Genomic DNA, 12,860 nt, shown 5'->3' with positions numbered 1-12,860 from the left:
GGAGAGAAAAGCCTTGTAAGTCGGTGACTGTTTTCACACTGTTAAAATATGTCAAAACGAACACAGTGAAATGAATGTCACCACAAACTTAACCTTCTTCCACCCCCACACCACCTGAGGTCCTTGGCAAGGACCCTTGGAGCAAACGGAGCAGCACATCTGGCACTGTGACCCAGCTTCCTTTTGGGGTCCCACTAGCACCTAAATCGGTAGCTCGTATTTAGTGGGCGTGCTCTAGTGTGAATGAGTGACTCTCATCCTTCAGATACAGCACATCAGCAAAGTAACAGAGTTGTTTGTTTGTACCCAGAAAGCAAGCTCAGAGCCCTTTGGCCTTCCCAGCCTCACTTAGTATTTTGATATTTGAGGCATTCCTGGGAATTCTGTTCCGTATTTGACAAAAGGCTGACACAATCCCTGCATTAAGCCATTCACTCTGGAGAAATTTATATGCTAAAATGTTAAGTAAAATAATTAAATATCCAGAATGCCAGTAGCACTGTTCTTTGGCATTTAGATGATGGAGGGCTGTAATTTTTATCCTTTATATGTTTTCTGTATTTTCTACAATGGGTATGCACTACTTAAAGCAGGAAAGTGAGCTATTACAAGGGAAACTATCCCTTCTCAAGATCTGATTTGGCTAGAGGATGAACCAGAGATACACTGAGAGAACCCTAGATACAGTTATCCCTCACTATCCATACTCACTCTTTACATTCAGGAACAGTAAAATAGATTCAGATAGTGAAGGATGCTTATAATCAAAATTAGCAAATGGAAATACTGTAGAATATTCTACACAGAAATTGTGATTATCTGTAGTATGTGGATTAAATATGATAAAGATACAAAGAGAAAATGAGGTGTAAAGTGCTTTATACCATGCTTTACACATAATAAGGACTTATGGAAGGGTAACCTTTTGCAATGCTGTTATTGCTAATGTGCATGGTAAATTCCTAAGAAAATTGTGTTGTAAACCCTGCTAGCAGAAGAAAGATCCTACCCGTGTCTGGCGTCTGTATTTTTAAAAAGCTCTCTAAGTGATTCTCGTGTGCAGTCAAGATTGAGATCTCTGCACTAGAATCCATTATAACCCACTAGAAAACCCAAAAGACCACCAACAGTGATGGATGGATGACAGCCCAAGATTTCCTACTACAGATGAGTGGTTCAACTCAGGAAGACTGAACAAAAGGCTCAGAGCCTGGAGCTCAGAAAAGAAAGCTAGTCAGAAAGACTTCTAATATGACCTATTACAGGTGGAGGAAGGCAGTATCTTGAGAGAGGGAAGTACCAGCCGAGCCGGTCATGGGAGTGGTTGCCGGGACAGAGGTTCCATCCTCAGTCCAAATTGTAATGGATTTGGGGCCCTGATAGCAAAAGACCTGCTTCTCTGGGGCTTGGAGACGGTTCAGTCAAGAGGCTGAGGCTGGAAGTATGAAGCAGAGCCAAAAACAAAACAGTAGAAACCAGGAATCTCGTTGGATGTCCTGAAGGGTGATGGATGTGTCGTCGTTGATGCCACCTGGCTCACAAGGGTTCTGTCATGTGTAAAACTGCAGGTTCCCAGGCCATGCTTTAGACTTGACTGATGCCAGAGCTTCGGGTTGGGATACAGGAAATAGCACCAGCAACAAGCATTCTGGGCCATTCGAAGTGCTGACGTGAGATCCACCGATCCAAGCATTTTCGTCCCCTAGTCAGAATCCTAAGTAGCTTAGGCTGTATTTACAGTCGTCCTAGCCTCAGCCAGTTAGCCTGTACTGGACAAAAGAAAATCCCGTGAAGGGGGTTTTGGTATGTTAGGAAATGTGCTAAATATTGTACCTGTTCTGAATTAGTTAATCCTGACAGAATTTTATCCTGACAGGGTTTTATCACCCATTTTATTTGAACTTGACTGAAGTTAAATAGTAAGCATTGAAGTGTAGATTCACATTCAGGGGTGTCTGAGACCATGTCCCCTCCACTTTCCACAGCCGCCTGCTGTGTCCGTCATGTCATAGAAGAGAAAGAAATGGGAAAAGATTGTGAAACCAGGGGCACCGTCTGTTGTAGAGAAATCTCCCCTTTGTAAACCTCGGGGAGTGGTCAGTGAAGTTGACACAGACCAGCCAGCAGTGGGAAACCTAATAGTATAATGAGCTATTTGTAACGCGTATCTCCGCGGGGGGCATGGGGAGTGCACACCCACACAGGTGTGCGTGCAACACACACAGTTGTCTTTACAGTAGCGTGAGGCCTTCTCATTTCCTGAATTTGAAATCTGTACAAGTATATTGTTTAATCAGCCAAAGCTTGGCCCAGACATTTGTATTTGACGTTCTTTGCTGCTGTTGTGCCTCTTCTGGTGAACTCCACGAGTAGACCACAAGCCAGCTGTTGCCTTAGGGGACAACGGTTCTTCAGGCTACAGGTGCACACCTCATTTCACTGCCAGACTTCAATTTATTTTCAGGAAAAAGAGCCATAGAAAAGGGGGAAACATTTATTTGGAGGCTTTGAGAAAGAAAATAACATATAAGACAAGAGACGACTCTGTGGGGCCAGTGTCTGATAGAGCAGAGCACTAGGCTGTGTTTTCAGCCAGCTATGCACTGTGACTTTGAGGAGGCATTTTGCTTTTCTGGTCCTTGATTTGTTCAGCTTAACTAGGGTCTTGGACCTGTTTCATCTAAAATGAAAATACATCACTTTTCTCTCAGAGCCCTTCAATGGCTCCCTGTTTCCCCCAGAGTAGAAAATGCCCAGATCTCCACAGTGGTCTCTTAGGCTCCCCACTCCTCAAAACTTCCAGCCTGGTTTCCTGCTAGGCCTGGACCACACCAGGCTCCATGCTGTCTGTCAGATGTAGGAGGCCTGTTCCTGCCTCTGGGTCCTGTAGTTGCTGTTTTCTCTGCCTCTTCATATTTTTATTCAAATGTCACTCTTGGTGAGAGCCCTTCCCTGCCACCGCCCCACTCCCCTACCACAAATGCCAACACTCCACTCCTTACTCTGCTTCGATCTTCTCCAGGGCACTGTTACCAGCTTGCATACCATGTCTGTCTTCATTTTATTTTCTCTGGTGACTTCATTCTGGAAAGACCATTGTGGATAATGGTAGGGAAATGGGGGAAAAAATAAAGTTGATCAAATGAAAGTCTTTTTAAAAACTAACTGTCCTTGGGGCACCTGGGTGGCTCAGTCATTTGAGCATCCAACTTCAGCTCAGGTCATGATCTCATGGCTCCAGAGTTCAAGCCCCACATCAGGCCCTGGTGTCAGTTCAGAGCCTGCTTCAGATCCTCTGTCTCCCTCGTGCCCCACTCGTGTACAGACATGCGCGCGCTCGCTCTCTCTCTCTCTCTCTCTCTCAAAAATAAAAAACATTTAAAAAATCAACTGTCCACGTGGAAAGGAGCTGGGAGAAAAAAATAATAGCGGTTACGATCTTAAAACTCAGTACATAGTGCTGCTTTTCAAAATACTTTCAGGTAAAGAAGAAGGAACAAAAAGAAATTTAGCATGAAACCAAGAAATTAATTTCTTGGGAGGATTATGTGTTTAGCTTGAGATATCTGCAAAGTAATTGGATAATATTCTAATTGATAGTTTGATCTTTTTGGCAGCTGGGTCAAGAACCTGATTGGACGATGCCGCACAGTTTCCAGAGCAGAAAAGATAGCCCCGCGATGGGAACAAGACTACCACCTGCAGCCCATGGGCAAACTGGGATTGTTTTATGAATATCTTGAAATGAGTAAGTCCTTACTGAAGTTTTAGTTGATATAAAAATTAGATTGGAGCATGTTTTGGATCCCACATAATTACCTGGCATATTGAAATGAAGAGAAGCATGTTTTTCTCCACTAGATCAAAGTACACAGGCTTTCAGATAAGGTGACTGTGTGGATCCTTGTCAATATGTATGTTGTACAAAGCTAAAGATTTATTACGAAGCAGTGGACTGGAATATTTGTTGAGATACCTCCTCACCATCCTCAGAGCACTCTAACCATGTTGTCTGAGAATGAACTCAGAACTATTATTAGAGGTGATTCAGCTTGTGCTGGAGTCCACGCAGGCACAGCTGTTGGCCGATACACTTCTGAATGAGTCATTGAAGCAAGCCTGGACAGAGAGCCTGTAGGCACATGCTGTTTCGTGGCAGGCAGGATCACAGGGTTCCCCTCTGACACCTCCCACCTGCCTGTAACAGCATCTCTATTTCTTCTGGCCCACGGTTTCTGCCTGGTTCTTTGACCTCATGGATAATCACTGGCTTGAATTCAGAACCATTTTGCTGGTTTGGGATTAAGAAGTTAGCACAGGTCCCCTCCTTCTTGAATGCTTTGTCCACTTGTGCAGTATTTGCTTGGGCTCTGTTTCTGTTCATTGGACTTGACCCTGAGCTCTTAGGTGCCTTTAAGTGGACACATCTCAAAACAGATTTCCAGAGGAAACACCATCTTTTCTATTATGCATAACACACTTATATCTTATTAGGAGGCTAACGATTTATGTGTTTTAGATCTGTGCCCTTTCAGCTAACCATTGCACTGAACTATAATTTTTTTCAGCTTAGGGGATTAGGAAAGGAGGCAGAACATTTTGGTTGACAGGCTGTGCATTTATGCAGAGGGGTTTGTGTGTTTGCAAAGATACCCCTTTGCACTTCCTGTTTACAAGTCTGCAGATAGAGGATGGTTTTTATTAAATCACATTCTATATATAAAATAATTGCTTTTAAAAATATACATGAAACATGGAAACACATCTGCTTCTTTCAGTGAGTGAAAGGTTCATCTTGTAGCACCTTCAGTCAACAATACTTTGCAGCCTGGAGTTTGATTTAAATTTCATTTTTGCTTTTGTTAGGTTTCGGGACCAGGTTCGTTTAAGGGTGTAGCTTCAGTACATAACGTAGAAGCTCTATTTATTTATTTATTCTGTTAATTTTCAAAAGAACTGTAAGAAAATTACCTCTGATTCCAAAATGAGTCATAATTGTAAATATTTCTTATTGGAGCTATTATCAGCATTAATAACAACAACATTCTGGGGCAGAATATCATTTGTTATTTTAGCACTGAAAACATACCTTGAAAAAATAGAGTTATTTTTCTGTAGTTGATTAGTCAAATAAAGAGCATTGTGAGAAAAAGTTATAGGAAAAGGTTGTGCTTTGGGGAGAAATTGGTATGACTTTTAGAGTTTCATAGTCTCATTAAAATAGTTACCAACAAAATAATTCGGCTTCATCCCACCCTACAAGAAAGGATAGAATAACGACTATTACAGAGATATTTTTTAGATTTATTAAATTGTTTTCCTATTATCTAAATAATACCTAATGAATTAGAAAAATTAATTTTTGAAAGCAGTCTGTTCCATATTCAATACCAGAGTGAAACTATTTTTTGTTATTTTACTTTGTGAGAGAGAGAATTTCCAAGTGCCTCTTGAATTATTTTTGTTCCTCTAAAATAAATATAGAGTGCCTTTGTCGATAGCCTCATTATAGTTTCCTCCTGCTTCTTCCCATATTCATTAATGACACCACCATCTACCTTCTTAATTATGCCTCCTAGCTGCTGAAGCCAAACATCTTCTGGCAAATGAGCCTGGAGCCTTGTATCCGACCACCAGCTCTAGTCCCCTCTGCCCAGTGGAGGGGACTAGATCTCCCTTCTGCCTGAAACACCATTCTCTTCTCTACTTGAAGAACTCCTGCCAAGCCTCAGTAGTAACCCTCAGCTTTTCACACAGATTTGCCGCTCTTTTCTGTAGGCATTAATAGTACTTGATTCCTGCCTTGATGGCATCTGGTTGTGGGTATACCTGTCCCCTGGCTAACTAATCCTGTTCGAGGTAGCTACAAAGCCTTTGCATCTCTCAGTCTTCAGCTGGAGCACCACTGTCTGGACCTAATACTCGTAGATATTTATTCAAGTGACCTGAGCTTGTAGTTTCAACACATACATACAACTGCTAGTTGAGTTTACGTTAATATTGCCCCCACCATCCCAGTGAAGTTCTTTTTTTTTTTTTAGTTTTATTTATTTTTTAAAATTTATACCCAAATTAGTTAGCATATAGTGAAACAATGATTCCATGATTAGATTCCTTAATTCCCCTTACCCATTTAGCCCATCCCCCCTTCTACAACCCCTCCAGTAACCCTCAGTTTGTTCTCCATATTTATGAGTCTCTTCTGTTTTGTCCCCCTCCCTGTTTTTATATTATTTTTGTTTCCCTTCCCTTATGTTCATCTGTTTTGTCTCTTAAAGCCCTTATATGACTAAAGTCAAATGATTTTTGTCATTCTCTGACTAATTTCACTTTGCATAATACCCTCCAGTTCCATCCACGTAGTTGCAAATGGCAAGATTTCATTCTTTTTGATTGCCGAGTAATAGTCCATTGTATATATATACCACATGTTCTTTATCCATTCATCCATCGGTGGATATTTGGGCTCTTTCCATACTTGGGCTATTGTTGATAGTGCTGCTATAAACATGGGGGTGCATGTGTCCCTTTGAAACAGCACACCTGTATCCCTTGGATAAATGCCTGTAGTGCAATTGCTGGGTCGTAGGGTAGTTCTATTTTTAGTTTTTTGAGGAACCTCCATACTGTTTTCCAGAATGGCTGCACCAGCTTGCATTCCCACCAACAATGCAAAAGAGATCCTCTTTCTCCTCATCCTCGCCAACATCTGTTGTTGCCTGAGTTATTCATGGTAGCCATTTTGACAGGTGTGAGGTGGTATCTCATTGTGGTTTTGATTTGTATTTCCCTGATGATGAGTGACGTGGAGCATTTTTTCATGTGTGGGTTGGCCATCTGGATGTCTTCCTTGGAGAAGTGTCTATTCATGTCTTTTGCCCATTTCTTCACTGGATTAAACTAAAAGGCAACCGACAGAATGGGAGAAGATATTTGCAAATGATATATCAGATAAAGTATTAGCTTCCAAAATCTATAAAGAACTTACCAAACTCAACACCGGTGAAGTTCTTTATGGCATATGTTTTTTGGGTTTTATTTTTGAGCGAAATTTCTGTTATCTTTAGTGAATTCCCCACCATCCTTTGAGATTATTAAAGTAACCCTGGTCTGTTAACCAAATTGCTTCCCCGGATGTCTGGTCTTAACATCTGAGAATTCAGACACAGGACATAGAGAGATAGTCTGTCAGTCTAAAATCTAGCTTCAAAACCAGAAGATACCATTTTGTACTTACAGCACAGACACCCAGTCTCTTGTGAACTTGGTGAGGCCTTCCTAGGGAGCGGGTGACATAAATGAAATGCAAGAAAATGATGGAGTGGGCCCTGTTTGTCTCTGGCCCTGCCTCCTCTATCCTTGTTAACTTGACCTCACCATCCTCCATCTCCAAGTTAATTTTCAAAGATCTATTCAAACAGTGACCTTCATATGTTATTTTGTCCACCTAATTTACTAGAATTAGTACCAACTCTTCTTTAGCATTTCCTTGTGCCCACCCGTTTTCCTCTTTCTCCAATGCTAACCCCACCTCAGCACCCCACTATACTTCTCCAGGACTCAGGCCTGTGTTCTTCCATTTCCTCATCTCCACTGTTTCCTCCCACTACCTGCATTGGTATTTCCTCATTTTTGCAGGCCTCCTACCTCTTTATTCATTCATCTGATAAACATTTATGGAGCACCTGCTATGCCAAATACTCTTATCAATTGCTGGGGATACCAAGACAAGTAAGACTTGGTGCCTGCCCTTACAGAGCCAAGTGAGGGGTGGTCAGTATTTGGTGGATTGTTAAGAAAGTCAATGCAGATGGGACTTTCTAGAGCACATGAGATTTGAATTGGATTTTGAAGAGTGAATGGAAGTTGTTTCAAGTATGGTAAAGGGAATGGACATTTCATGTAAAGAGGTGGACATTTAACAGTACAAGGACATGAAACAGCTTGGCCAGTTCAAAGTATGGCGAGAACAAAGGATCCATAGGTGGGAATGTCAGGTAAGCAAGGACTGTGTCATAATGGGTCTCATGTGGTCATCCAGGGAACTAGAACTTCTCCTTAATGAACTTATCCTTACCCATGGGAATATTTGTAAGCAAGAGAACTATATAATGTTTATGTTGACAAAGATCAGATCATTCTGGCAGCAGAATGGAAGATATTTTGGTAGGAGAAGGATATTTTGGGAGGCTACACCAGGTAACCCACACAACTAGGTAATCCCCACACCTAAATAGAGGCAGTGGGTATGGGCATAGAGATCAGGGAGACAGATTGGACAAGTGCTGAAGAGATGACTAGTATGGTAGGTGAGGAATAAAATTGGTGAGATAATTTCCAGGAGATTGAATGTGCAGGTAGAATATGAGGAGAGGAGCTGGTGTCAAGGAAATGGTTCAGTGTTGAATATTTCAAGTGTGAGGTGTCGATGGGATGGATCCGTAGAAATGTCCATTAGAAAGTTGGATTCCCCAGGAGCTCAGAGAAGCTGCAGGTAAGACCCTGGGGGTGATTCAGGCATGCCAGACACAGAATTGATGATTAGGCCCTGGGGAAATGGGGCATTTAAAGGGTAAATGGGGAAAGAAATCCACAAAAGAAGAATAGCAGAACAGTTGGAAGAAATGTAGCAGAGAGTTACTCCAACATGGAAAGCTTAGAAGGTGAGAATGTTGCTTAAGAGGAATTTGAACACTGACTAAAAGGAGCATAATGCAAAATAAGCGGGCAGGGTGGGGAGGCAAGAGTTGAAACCACACTTAATTGCTGGCACAGTGGGAAAAGGTAGAAGGAGCACTACAGGTAGCGTTTAAAAGAAATTATGTGCGTGCATGCATGTGTGTGGACGCACGTGCACGCGTGCACACACACACACCTTCGCTTTTTAAAATTATTTAAGTAAAACAAAAGTCAGGGGGGAAAGCATTCCACTGAGAGGGAAATGTTTGGCCATATCAAAAGCTGCCTAGCAATCAAACAAATAAGGACTGAAAATGTACCCTGGCTTTGAAATCTGCAGCCACTGCATAGTGAGCATAGGGAGGGCCGTGGCAGGATGTAGGGCTTTGAGGAGGGAATAAGCAGAGAAATAGTTGAGGTACTTTTTCAAGAAACTCAAAGTGAAGAAGTAAGCATAGAGCATATTAGCAATATAGGGTCATGAAAAAGTTTTAGACAAGGATTATTTTTGTTTTTACATTGGGTATTTATTGCCTTGCAGAATCGGTAGGTCTTTTTTGTTCTTCATTTCAAAGCTTACAAAGTTCTTCTCGCTTGAATATCAAAACAGATGATACCATGTTGGTTTTTCTGGTGCATTATTTTTCAGTGAATCCATCTCTCTTTTGATGTCAAAAGGGAGGACTCCATACCAGTTTTTTCCAGTGATGTAGCTGATTGCTCCAACACTTGAATCCACTCATTTGAAGCATCACTTTTTATAATATAGTAAACTCCCATGAATATCTGCATCAATTCTGTTTAATTCATACTATTAATGCACTAGTTCTAAACTGTTTCAATTCCAGAGCATAATAATATACATTATTAGAATCTCTCAGAGGTAGACCTATTGTATCCTCTTCCAGAATGTCTCTCCTGTCGGTCGAAGCATTCCTTTTCATTATTTTACTTGTGTATATTTCTTGAAAAACTTTAGCATCCTCTTTCAGCTTTAAAAAAAAATACCCATTTGGGATCACTAACTGAATTTGTATTGGAATTCTAAATTATATTTTGCAGAAAAAAATTGATATAAGTCCCCCCATGTTGAGTCTGCCCAATTAAGAAGCATATGGTACATCCTACCATTCATTCATTCATCATTATTTGTTTTTATTTTTTAAGACCATTATCATACCTTATTAACATTTCTCACTAACTTTTTCCTAAATAGTCTATACTTTTGTTGTCATTATAAACAACATCTTTTCTGTTTTGGATTTTTAACTGGGTTGACTGCTTGCATAGTCCTCATTTCTGGCTTCTCTTGAATAATAAGATCAGGCAACATTGGACCCTCATTCCAACATGGCAACTGTATGCAGTCCCTTCCATTTCATTAGGCTATGCACTTGCCAGTTTACCGCATTTGACTGCACCCACTCCACACATTTCTATTACTTGCCTGGCCCCTAGCAGGCAGATGAATTCATTTAGGGGTAGGTGATGCATAGACACAGTCAGCAGCATAATACCAAGCATTGGTGTCAACATCTATGATATCATCAACTCCGGTAATTGTTTGTCTTCCCTGAAGACGATGGCTCTTGCCTGGCCTGTGGACCTGCCAGATCTTTCCAGCCCTCTCTGTTCTTCTGCAGCATACCCTGGCTTCTCAGACCAGAAGAACATGCCAGCTCCTTCTACCTACATACCCCTCCACAGTCTTGCCCTTCCTTGCCTGATTGGTCCCTGCCCCTGTTCTGAGCAGTAGCTGTAAAGGGGCTGTAAATCTTCCTGGCATTCACAGCCTTAGTCCCATATCTGTACTCGTTTACTTGAAAGATTTCTTTTAGATCTCTGGCCTTATTTCTAACCTTTACCTCCCTGTGGTACAGCTTGCCCCAATCTCTGCCGCCCATCTATAGCAATGCCACCTAAATTACAAGGAGAAAAGTACTTCTAACCCCTCACTTGGATATTTACTTAATATGACCACATAGATGGCAACCACTTCCAGATAAAAATTCTTGAAGGATTATATTTTGCCTTATTAAGATAATTTTGTCACATTTCTGTGATTTGTAATAATATTACAAATTCTCTGAAGGCATGACAACTTGGCGTTTGCAGACTCAGGGAAGGTCGCTTATTTGCCTATTTGCAGCATATTTCCTCTAACATTCTCTACACATAGCCTTCCCAAAAGTACATTTCTTATTTCTTTTGAACTTGTTAGATACTTCCACAATACTCCTTTTCTTTTTTTAACCCAAAATCATGAATCATCTTCCAACATTGTTATTTCAACAGAGAATGAGTAACATACTGAGAGTGTCCCAACTTTAATACCAGCAAATAACTTGAGTTGATTAAAGATTTTAGGTCTATTATTCCTGTTAAGTGTATACATGTGATAGAAACTGGTTATAATTAGTCTTCTTTCCAGAGATTTCATATTTGTCTTTTGTTGAACATTGTTATTACCATGGATGTCTTTTCTCTTTGGGATTTAGTTTGTTTGCCTTTTTCTTTCTCTGTAAGAGTAAAGGAAAATACGTTGTCCTTCCATCCATCCACCACTCCATGATGTGTGTCCATTCCATTGACAGTTATTCAGTTTGGGTTCGTCACCTTATTTGTGGCCTCTTTTCCACTGGCCCCCCTGTTGGCTCTGGTGAACAATATATTGGAAATAAGAGTGGACGCATGGAAAATGACTACCCAGTATAGACGCATGGTTCCAGAAAAAGCCCAAGACATCGGAGCCTGGCAGCCCATCATGCAAGGAATAGCGATTCTGGCTGTGGTGACCAATGTGAGTAAACATAGGCTTCGCAGGGTAAAGACCTTGAAAAGTCCAAAATGCATTAGTGTTGCTACCTAAAGAATCAAATGTTTGATATTTTTTTCTAATGGGAGGGAGATGCCGGTACTATCATCTGTATAAAAACAGTTGTTATAACTGTAATTGTTATTATTTTTTTAATGTTTTTAAGTGTTTGTAATTATTTATTAATGATTTACAAAGTCAAGAGCTCTTACAGAGGCAGTTGCTAAGAGTGACCATGATACTATCATTGCTCATTTGCTAACGTTTTTATTTAACAGGAACATAGTAATAGTAATAACAGTAAGTACCAACTCTCTTAATCCTGATGCGACTATAAAAAGAGCTATACAATAGTGCTGTTGTAATAGACATCTGCCCACTTACAGTGTTTACTGCCCACAAATAAGAACTATCCTTCTACCATATTTTACTATATATTCCAAACTATCAATTTAAAATATTGACTATTTGATGATGAGGTATGTTCATGCACTTTGTGTGTTCCAATCATGTCTCCTAGGGTTCTTCAAGGAGGGGGGGCTTTAGGGTGGGTCCCATCTCTCCTCCCCACCCCGTCTGTCCCCTTGGCCTTTGCTGGCCACCCTCTAGTCATTAGCTAAGCAGCCTCATACCCTGCATGTGTCCCAGCTCTGAGGGAACAGAACAACCTGTATAGATTTTGGACCAATCTGAACAGTCTCTCTTTGCCCACCCCCGCACCCCCCCCCCCGCCCCTTTTTTTGAAAACACAGGCCAGCAGGGAGTTTTCAGGGAGAACAATTTCCATGCCAGCCCAGCAGGGGAATGAGCACTTTCCTTAGAAATATGCTTACAATTAGGGCTATTTCCTCCCTTATTTCACTACCCATTTTACTCCTGGGTCACTGACAATTCCCAAAAGATGATATCCCAGTTTTCATTTCTTAGTTAAGCCACACTTGCCCTGAGTCCCCAGTCTTTTCCCACAAGCACCTGTAGAAACAGAACAGAACTCAGTGCCTGTGGGTCAGTCTTCTGGATGAGGGAACATTCTGGATGAGGGAACATTTCAGTCACAGGCCAGACTCTCAGTCCACCTGTCAGTATTGTAGCTTCCCAGCTGCATGACCTTGGGCCAGGCCTTAACACTTCAGAGCTTCATTTTATTGTTTGTAAATTGAATAATTCCCTATCGCATATTTTAAGAATATTATATACCATAAAGGATGACCAAGGACTTCAGTGAGTTAATGCATGGAATACACAGAGCCTGGTCCTCATGGAATGTTAGCTGCTGCTGTTTTATCATCATTATCCGTCATCAGTAATAGTGACTCTGTGTAGACTTCCAACAGGTGTCTAAACTAAAGGCATAAGAATTTTACAA

At 41.1% G+C, this 12,860-nt stretch overlaps 1 protein-coding gene across 2 annotated transcripts in view; it reads left to right on the top strand.

The window, feature by feature from the left end:
* ANO6 (anoctamin 6) overlaps window positions 1–12,860 on the top strand; it is a 194,880-nt gene that overhangs the window by 168,673 nt on the left and 13,347 nt on the right. For both annotated transcript variants that reach the window (XM_019419111.2, XM_019419112.2), the window contains 2 exons: window positions 3,618–3,748; window positions 11,274–11,479. In XM_019419111.2, coding sequence (XP_019274656.2) covers window positions 3,618–3,748; window positions 11,274–11,479 — 337 coding nt within the window. The remainder of the gene's footprint in view (window positions 1–3,617; window positions 3,749–11,273; window positions 11,480–12,860) is intronic.

The sequence above is a fragment of the Panthera pardus genome, unplaced genomic scaffold, assembly GCF_024362965.1.
Source record: "Panthera pardus isolate Hobbes unplaced genomic scaffold, ASM2436296v1 HiC_scaffold_6, whole genome shotgun sequence".
Taxonomy (NCBI): domain Eukaryota; kingdom Metazoa; phylum Chordata; class Mammalia; order Carnivora; family Felidae; genus Panthera; species Panthera pardus.
The sequence above is the reverse complement of the archived record's forward strand: the minus strand, read 5'-3'. Positions and strand labels throughout refer to the sequence as shown.